At 49.8% G+C, this 9,016-nt stretch overlaps 3 protein-coding genes across 3 annotated transcripts in view; 1 reads left to right on the top strand and 2 right to left on the bottom strand.

Annotated features, from left to right (window-relative positions):
- Positions 1-3,414: 3,414 nt before the first annotated feature.
- Positions 3,415-9,016, bottom strand: part of LOC105821768 — a 20,496-nt gene continuing 14,894 nt past the window's right edge. The window contains 3 exon segments of the mRNA XM_012658523.1: positions 3,415-3,898; positions 4,954-5,414; positions 5,812-6,154. Coding sequence (XP_012513977.1) covers positions 3,415-3,898; positions 4,954-5,414; positions 5,812-6,154 — 1,288 coding nt within the window.
- On the bottom strand, positions 4,835-5,410 carry LOC105821919 (histone H2A type 2-A). Its single transcript, XM_012658774.1, has one exon. The coding sequence runs from the start codon at positions 5,340-5,342 to the stop codon at positions 4,950-4,952; it is 393 nt and encodes a 130-aa protein (XP_012514228.1). The 5' UTR covers positions 5,343-5,410; the 3' UTR covers positions 4,835-4,949.
- On the top strand, positions 5,680-6,181 carry LOC105821921 (histone H2B type 2-E). Its single transcript, XM_012658776.1, has one exon. The coding sequence runs from the start codon at positions 5,689-5,691 to the stop codon at positions 6,067-6,069; it is 381 nt and encodes a 126-aa protein (XP_012514230.1). The 5' UTR covers positions 5,680-5,688; the 3' UTR covers positions 6,070-6,181.

Consider the following 9,016-nt stretch of genomic DNA (forward strand, 5'->3'; position numbering starts at 1 on the left):
GACTCCTGCAATGTTCCTGCTCGCTCAGCTGCCTGCCTCAGTCCTTTCTCCTTCTCCCTAACCCCTGGGTAGATCTCATCTAATTCCCTGCCTTTGGTCATCCTTCTTTCTCTGCTGAAGGCTTCCCCACAAGTGTCTCCAGCTGAGCCCCTTTATTAAACAGATTAATATTCCTAACTCCTGGTGGATGTGTTCTAGGTGGATAACAGGAACCTCAATTTTAATGTCAGGAGGGCCTATATGCATCTTCTTGGTTCAAAAGCAATTTCTTCTCCCTACATTCTCCATCTTAGTGACATCTACCATCATCTCCTAGCTCCTCAGGCCAGAAGGTTCTTCCTCTCTTACGTTCTCCAAATGCCTAAATCACCAAATCTTATTCAATCTACCTTCTACAATTACCTCACATCCATCAGTTCATCTGTGCCCATTCCTAGCACTGCCTTAGCTAAGGCCACCATCAGCTCTGATCAAAGGACCCAAAGTCTAATTAACAATACCAGTTTCATGGCAGACTTTTCCTGGAATCAGGCTGGACATAAGAATTTTCGAGAGAATGTAAATTGCTTTTTGCTTTTCTTTTAAGACTAATCTGAAATCAAGGAACTCCCTGCGTCCCTAAAATGATTAGATTTTGATACTGACATAAAAATTGGGTACTACCTTGTCCCAGTTTCTCAGATCAACAAAGATATTCCAAAAGTTTCCTATTAGGCCTAGGAAGTTTGGCTTTCACAAGATAGTGTCAGGAATGTCAACCTTATCCCGTTGTCAAAAAGGTGTCAAAGCTGTCACTAAACTGCCTGGGGCAGTTTGGGAAGCACCCCGAAGGCGATGGAGAATTCCTCATAGTCCTCCCAGACCATGCGCACAGTGGGAGCCAGATTCTGTTGCCCTGGCCCTGTGGGGAAAATCTCCAAGATGGCTGCTGATAGACAAGGCAGCAGTATCATGCCAACGCCTGACCTTGGCAGGGTGAGAGAGATTGGGTCAGATAGGCTGCACTTCCTCAGAAAGTGAGTATGCATACACCCATTTGTACTGCCTGTTGCTTCCTCATGCTATGTGAGGGCAGGGGGCTCAGTCGGGCTGAGTGAAGAACCTATGGAACTCTTTCATGGTCCATGAAACAGAGGCCAGAGCCTCTGTCGTGCAGCCGTGGAAGAGAGAACGTGAAGCAGACCAGGCATTGCCCTCGAGGTGCTTACATTTGCCAAGCAGGGAGTCCCACACCAGCCAAGAGAGACCAGGCCTTGCACTACCCAGTGCACCTTTCTCTATACCCTCTTTCACAGTCACATTGTACACCCTGCAATCTTTGAGTCCGGTGAGTAACCAGTCCACTGTCACAGCAGGAGGGGCAGAAGTGGGCAGAAAAGTGAGACAGGTGAAGGCAGGACATAGGCATTCCGCCAAGCTAGTCAAGGATCACTTCCTGAACTGCCTTTGCCATGACATGCACAGGTTGTCCTCAAATCCCAGGGCCAGGGGGAGCTCTTGGGTATCCTTGGTATTTTAAGTTGGTTGGCATCTTGCTTTTAAATCTGATTTAGTTTCAGTTCAGGGAGTGATCCTTGGGGGAAAGTTCCCTGACATGGAAACCTACATGGCTCAGGGGTCTGCTCACCCACTAATGGCTCTGACACACTGGAAGGTCACTCACACTCAGAGAACTGCAGGCTGCACCTCTGAAAGCAAAGTTCAATGGATGAAGTGCTGTGTGCAAAGGTGTTGTCCCCAACAGCTCTAAGTGATTGCCACGTCTGCTTATAACTCAGAGTACAGATCTCAAGGACCCCGTCATCTAATGTGGGTCTGAGCAGGGAATGAGGTTCTGGGCAGGGACAATGAGGCCTGTATTAGTTTTCTAGGGATACCATAACAAAAGACCACAGAAATTAATTTTCTCACTATTCTGAAGGCTAGAAGTCCAAGATCAAGGTATTGAGGGCTCTCTCCTCGGCTTGCAGATGGTTGTCCCTCTGTGTTCTAATCTCTTTATAAGAACACCAGCCATCTTGGATTGGGGCCACCCTAATGATCACATTCTAACTTAATTTGTTAATTTTACTTAATTACCACATTTTAACTTGTTTTTTGTAGAGACAGTGTCAACATATGAATTTGGGCTTGAGGAGGGGGGCAGGTGCACAATTCAGCCCAATTACAGCGTTTATATTCTGAAAATTCCTGTGAGACTAAAAACTAAAACCCGTGGGGAATGGCCTCATGTCGGGATTGGCCACAATCCACACTGCCTCTCCCTTTTTTTCACACTCCTTTTGAAGGGCAAGAAACTTTTCAAAATTGTGTCTGCTTCATTTTCTACTCCCTTCTGGGAATTCTCACCAGTCTTGTAATGCTTTTCCCTATAACTGTGCTGAGACAAAAAAAAAGCAAACTCTGGTCATTTCCAGGTACAAATAAACAATGATAAAGGTTACAAGTCTTGTGTAGCATGGGCTCTGCAATATACTGTCCCACTCCAACTGAACGGGCTCAGTCCTAAGAGACCAAGAGGCCTGAGACTTCCCCTCTTATCTGGTGCAGGAATTGTCTCCCTAACACAGCTTCAAGTCTGGTCTCACAGCTCTTGGGGCGCTCAGATGCGGGGAGGAGAGGGACACATTCTGCCTTCCATTGGTTCATTGTTGCCCAGTAACTTGAACTCAGAGCCTAGCGCTGGATCACATCTTTAATATGTACAGAGCTCACGTCTCTCATTCGTTTACTATCCTCCAGAAAAGGCAAGGGAGACAGCTGGTGACTTCCCTCCCTAGCCCTAGGGCCGCGCCTGGTGAAGCGTTTCGGCGGGAGCGGAGGCCGCGGGCGCGGGCCAACCGGCGCGCCGCTCTCGGCTCGGGGAAAAGCCCAGCCCAGCCCAGCCCAGCCGCGCCCGGGACTGCGAGTCCTGAGCGTCCCCTAGTGACTCCCGGCCTCAGCTCATTCTCCCCTCCGACGCCCTTCTCGCCATCACCAGCCCACCCTCACTCCCATCCCACCCCCGCCCCCCTGGGCAAATTCCAATTCTGCGCCGCCGTCCCGTAGCAAAAGACGCCCCAGACACCGCGGAAGCGCGCAAGCCGGACGCTGTGGGAGGGCCAGTGGCCGCCGCAAAGGTGCAAACCTGCGTGTCCTGGCCGCGCTTCCAAGAAAGCAGCCGCAACCTCGGCAGCCCAGATTAGTAAATTGACCGAACTCCGTTAAGGCTCGAAATGGCACCGCGGGAAGGGACTGGACCGGACGCCTGACCCCCACTCTTTGCCGGAGCCTACCTAGTTACTGCTTTCCCCGTTCTAGTGCCGGAGGGAAGAGCACGGAGGGCAAGCGATACAGCTCCTTCCCAGTGCTGCTGTGGGTGGCTCTGAAAAGAGCCTTTGGATATGATGGAACCTCGAACCGAGCGCGCACTGCTTAAGCCCGCTCCCCACGGATGCGGCGGGCCAGCTGGATGTCCTTGGGCATGATGGTCACTCGCTTGGCGTGGATGGCACACAGGTTCGTGTCTTCGAACAACCCCACCAGGTAGGCCTCGCTCGCCTCCTGCAGCGCCATCACGGCCGAGCTCTGGAAGCGCAGGTCCGTCTTAAAGTCCTGCGCGATCTCGCGCCCCAGCCGCTGGAAGGGCAGCTTGCGGATCAGCAGCTCGGTGGATTTCTGGTAGCGCCGGATCTCCCGCAGGGCCACGGTGCCCGGCCGGTAGCGGTGCGGCTTCTTCACGCCGCCCGTGGCCGGCGCGCTCTTGCGGGCCGCCTTGGTGGCCAGCTGCTTCCTCGGGGCCTTGCCACCCGTCGACTTACGGGCAGTCTGCTTCGTACGGGCCATAGCCAAACAAGACACAAGCTTACCGACGCCGCAGCAGGGGGAGTAAACGCGATCCCGGCCCGCGGCAAGCAGTCTTTATAGGCACAGTCTTTTCCCGATTGGGCGGGACAGTAATTGAAAGTCCCGCGCTGGCTGTCCATTGGCTGTGACGTTTCCCGTCCTAGAGTCACCGGTTGGCTTGGGCAGAATCCTCTCTAACCCCGCCTCCCCGCCTCCCTTTCTGTTTTGCGGTTGGCCAACAGTTTTCCAACCTTGTTTTTTCCTCATTCTTCCACGATGAAAGTCATTTTCAATTGCAGCTTTGTCAGATTGTTCCTCCCCAGCCCTTCACCTCCTTAGAACACGCTCCCCACCGTACCCCTTTTTCCTTTCTTCGCTGCGTAGCTCCCAAGTTGAACCCCGACCTTCCGTCTGTGTCCCCCTACCCCAGCTGCTTCTTGGCGGAACGTTTTCCGCCCGTTCGGCGCTTTTCTGATGGGAGAGTTGCCCTCCTCCACGGCGCAAGATTGTGCCTCCGAAAGCCTAACAGGAGAACCTGTGTCTCTGCTGCGAAAGCCAAGCGCTGGGGGGCGGGAGGCGGGGCGGAAAGACTAACCCAGCCGTTAAGCCAAGACCCAGCTCCCCCGCACTCCCGAAACCTGCGCGTTCCCCTATCGACGGGGGCTGGGGAGCATGCTGGTGATGGCGAGCACGCACCCCCACCCCCAACACTAGACCTCATCTAAGTATCGGCAAAGGGCCTGCGGGAACGGCTGAGGGCTTGACGTCAGGTGCTGTCTGTAGCGCTAGTGTTCATGACCGAGCCGCCCGCGGGCGCCTTAGGTGTTTGGGGCCTCCACCTGCGCTACTAAGTCCTAAGACTTAGGACTACAAACAAAGGTAGTGATGGGTCGAGACCCGAGGTGGGAAGCGGCTGGGAGCAAGGGGCAAATGGTTCCGCCGCCACCCACACCTTCCGTTATCTCCGGGTTCGGCATTTACTACTAAGAAAAAGGGAGACCGAGGAGACTAGCCAACGTAACAGCTCTTTATTTGAAATAGTGGGTGGCTCTGAAAAGAGCCTTTGATTTCACAGGGGATCCCTATCTGAGATGCGGGCTGGGCTGGGCTTCCGGATGCAGGCCTCACTTGCCCTTTGCCTTGTGGTGGCTCTCGGTCTTCTTAGGGAGCAACACGGCCTGGATGTTAGGCAAGACGCCGCCCTGGGCGATGGTGACCTTGCCCAGCAGCTTGTTCAGCTCCTCGTCGTTGCGGATGGCCAGCTGGAGGTGACGGGGGATGATTCGCGTCTTCTTGTTGTCTCGGGCCGCGTTGCCCGCCAGCTCCAGGATTTCCGCGGTCAAGTACTCGAGGACCGCCGCCATGTAGACGGGCGCGCCGGCCCCCACCCGCTCGGCGTAGTTGCCTTTGCGCAGCAAGCGGTGCACTCGCCCCACCGGGAACTGAAGGCCAGCGCGGGACGAGCGCGACTTGGCCTTGGCACGGGCTTTGCCTCCTTGTTTGCCACGGCCAGACATGACAGCGACAGTCACTGCAAGAAGCTCCCGCTTGACGACCGAGAAAGTCGCCCCAAACGGCTCTGCTTCACCCTTTTATAGGCAGAACGCGGCTTGTCCACGGAGCACTCTGATTGGCTAAAGCATAGCTTTGTCCCGATGGCCAATAGGCTTGCTCAGCCAGAATCCATTCATTTACATAATCTCGTCTCCTGGCTTTGGCGCCGCTGAAAATGCGCCAATCACAACGCAGCGTAATCGGAACTTTAATTTGCGTATAGCCTCTATAAGTACAGAGTCGTTTCCGGTAGACCCCGTTCTAGTCCTACTGTTGCGCTTGCGGTCTTTGCTGCTTGTGCTTGTCGCTATGCCTGAGCCGGCGAAGTCCGCTCCGGCTCCTAAGAAGGGCTCCAAGAAAGCCGTCACCAAAGCCCAGAAGAAGGACGGCAAGAAGCGCAAGCGCAGCCGCAAGGAGAGCTACTCCATCTACGTGTACAAGGTGCTGAAGCAGGTCCACCCGGACACCGGCATCTCGTCCAAGGCCATGGGCATCATGAACTCGTTCGTCAACGACATCTTCGAGCGCATCGCCGGCGAAGCGTCCCGCCTGGCGCATTACAACAAGCGCTCCACCATCACGTCCCGCGAGATCCAGACGGCCGTGCGCCTGCTGCTGCCCGGCGAGCTGGCCAAGCACGCCGTGTCCGAGGGCACCAAGGCGGTCACCAAGTACACCAGCTCCAAGTGAGTCTCTGCCGGGACGCGGCGCTCGCTCGCGCGAGTGGCCGGCCTCTTGACCCCAAAGGCTCTTTTCAGAGCCACCTATCTCCTCCCTGAAAGAAGCTGTCTTCTTGCTGCTTCTCGCAATTCCTTCCAAGTCCCATTCCCCAACACCTACCCGTTTCTTTTCTTAGTTAATGTCCGTCTTGATCGGATGACGGGAACCGAACATTAGGTGGAGCCATATTCTGTGGGTCGGTGGAGAGCTAGCTTAAGAGTGTAAGTTCGTGTACACAGATTTTGCCTATTCCAAAACGAAACCGTATGCAGCGCATACTGATCAATGAAAACCTCAGAAGAACGGAGAGTGAAAGCGTTAAGCAGTGGTTAGCCTAAAGCAATTAGATTTGCGCAGTACTGTGAAGTAACTGCAGTTTATATTAAGTTTTTAAAACTTTGTAGTAACCTAAAATACATATCCGTATGCATATAAATTAAGCAATACTCTTGAAACCATGCCTCAGGACCTATAGTAAACTTTTTTGTCTGTACCTGGGTATCTCAATTCTGTGGTTAAAGCAGTTTTTAGTTTAAACAGCCCTTTTACTTTAGTATTCTTCCAGAGTATTCCTTCCAGTACACTGAATAAACGTGTACTTTCTTGCTCAGTTTCAAGACATTAAACACCATCAGAATAAAATAATACATAAAGGCTGCTTTTTATTTGTGTTATAGATGGTAGACCTGTTTACTCAGGTGTTGATACCTACAATTTCCCATAGTTGTAGTGTGGCATTTTATCATTTTATGGATAAGAAGGAGGAAAGATGCTCAAGGATTGCAAGAAACCAAGCCTGCTAATTATAGAATGTCCTCCAGAGAGTACCCAGCAGCTTGTATTGTTAAAACTACTTAGCCTTAAAAATATTTTTTCCTTCTGTAATGGACAAGGAGAAAACTGCTGTTTCTTCTGTACGGGACAAGGAAAAAAGCTACAATACCATTATAACACCCAACAAATACTGATTCAATAATGACAGTAACTAATATACAATGTATACTCAAATTTCTCCAACTGTCAAAAAAAATCCTGTATAGCTGTTGTATTACTTTCCTATGGTTGCTGTAACAAATTACTACACACTTGGTGGTTTCAAACAACATTTCTTGATTCTCTTACAATTCTGGATGTCAGAAGTACAAAATCAGTTTCACTACCTAGAAATCAAGACTGTGCTCCCTCCAGAGGCTCTAATGGAGAGTCTGTTTCCATCCCTTTTCCAGCTTCTAGAGGGGTTTTTCTGGTTTTATTGTCCTTTCCTGCATCTTCAGAGTCAGCATCCTACCATCTTCAAATCTCTGCTTCTATTGCCTTCTTCTTCCCTTGACCTTCTTGCCTTTCTCTTATAAGAACTTTGGTGACTATACTTGGGGTCTACCCACGTAATCCAGGATGATCTCTCAATCTCAGAATCACATCTGCAAAGTCCCTTTGGCCATATAAGGTAATATTCACAGGTTCTGGGGATTAGGATGTGGACATATATAGGGGCCATATTCAGCCTAAGGAAGCTGTTGACTACTGTTATGGGTTGAATTGTTTCCACAAGTACAAGCTGAAGTCTAAGCCGCAGTGCCTTACAATTTTGCCTTATTTGGAATAGGGTCTTTGTAGATGTAATCAAGTTAAAAATGAGGTCATCAGGGTGGACCCTAATCCAATATGATTGGTATCCTTATAATAAAACATAGAGACACACAGGAAGAAGACTGTGGCAGAGATTAGAGTTATGATGCCTCAAACCAAAGAAGAACTGGGGCTACCAGACACTGAAAGACAAGAAAAGCCCTAGTGGCTTTGGAGAGAGCATGGCCCTGCAAACACCTTGATTTCAGACTTCTATCCTTTAGAACTGTAAGAAAATAAATTTCTGTTGTTTTAAGCCATATAGTTAATGGACTTTGTTATGGTACCTCCAGGAAACTAACAACTATTAAAATTTCTAATAGATTTACATATTGAAAGAAATTGAAAGAAATTAATTAAATTTTTAAATAAAATTTCACGTATTTTTATCCCTGTCATTTCTTTTATAATGATGATAATAATTTTTGGCCTTAGTCAAATATTGATTTTAGCACTTGGATATTTGGTCCAAATGTGTCCTTTGAACACCTCTATTTGTCTTTATCTATGCTATTTGTCTTCTGTGAGACCTTTTGATATGAAAGGTTTATCATCATTTTTTCTTTTATCCTGGGAAATTATTTGTTAATATTCCTGAAATAGTTCAAGATTCAAACTGATTTAAGTATGTCGGACAAATTGGCGTAATTTGAGTCCAAAGGTACAGCAGAGCTCCAAGCTTGGCTAAACTCCATGAGGGGCTCAGTCCTCTGATTCCCCACACTGTGCCCTCCCCTGCATATTCTCTGTAATCATTCTTACCTTCATACCCACAAACCACCCCATCCTGATGCTGCCTCTTGAAAGCAAAGAAACATCTTTCCCAAAAGAAAACAGCATTCTACACTCCCTTACTCAGTTCAATTCCTGAAATGTTAAAATGCCAATTAGATGGGTCTACATTCCTGAATAAATCACAGTGGGAAGGCAATTGGGCCAACATTTAAACTAATCAGCCCAACCCTAATAACTGTGGGTAAAATCACCTTTCTGGAAAACATATGTGGCAGTACTGTTACAGAAACAGAAAAATAAATGCTAATAATACCCATCATTCCCACTGCTCTGTGTTCATAAATAGTCCTTAAAGGCAGTTCCGTATTGTCGTCACTGAGTCCCAGGTGCATCTCTCAAACTGCCAACTGCACCTGTCAACTTGCATATCAGGCCGGGCGCGGTGGCTCACGCCTGTAATCCTACCACTCTGGGAGGCCGAGGCGGGCGGATTGTTTGAGCTCAGGAGTTTGAGACCAGCCTGAGCAAGAGCGAGACCCCGTCTCTACCAAAA

This window comes from Propithecus coquereli, unplaced genomic scaffold (assembly GCF_000956105.1).
Source record: "Propithecus coquereli isolate 6110/MARCELLA unplaced genomic scaffold, Pcoq_1.0 Scaffold59, whole genome shotgun sequence".
NCBI lineage: Eukaryota > Metazoa > Chordata > Mammalia > Primates > Indriidae > Propithecus > Propithecus coquereli.

Coding starts and splice junctions, on each gene's coding strand:
- LOC105821921 (XM_012658776.1), top strand. CDS start 5,689: ATGCCTGAGCCGGCGAAGTCCGCTCCGGCTCCTAAGAAGGGCTCCAAG.
- LOC105821919 (XM_012658774.1), bottom strand. CDS start 5,342: ATGTCTGGCCGTGGCAAACAAGGAGGCAAAGCCCGTGCCAAGGCCAAG.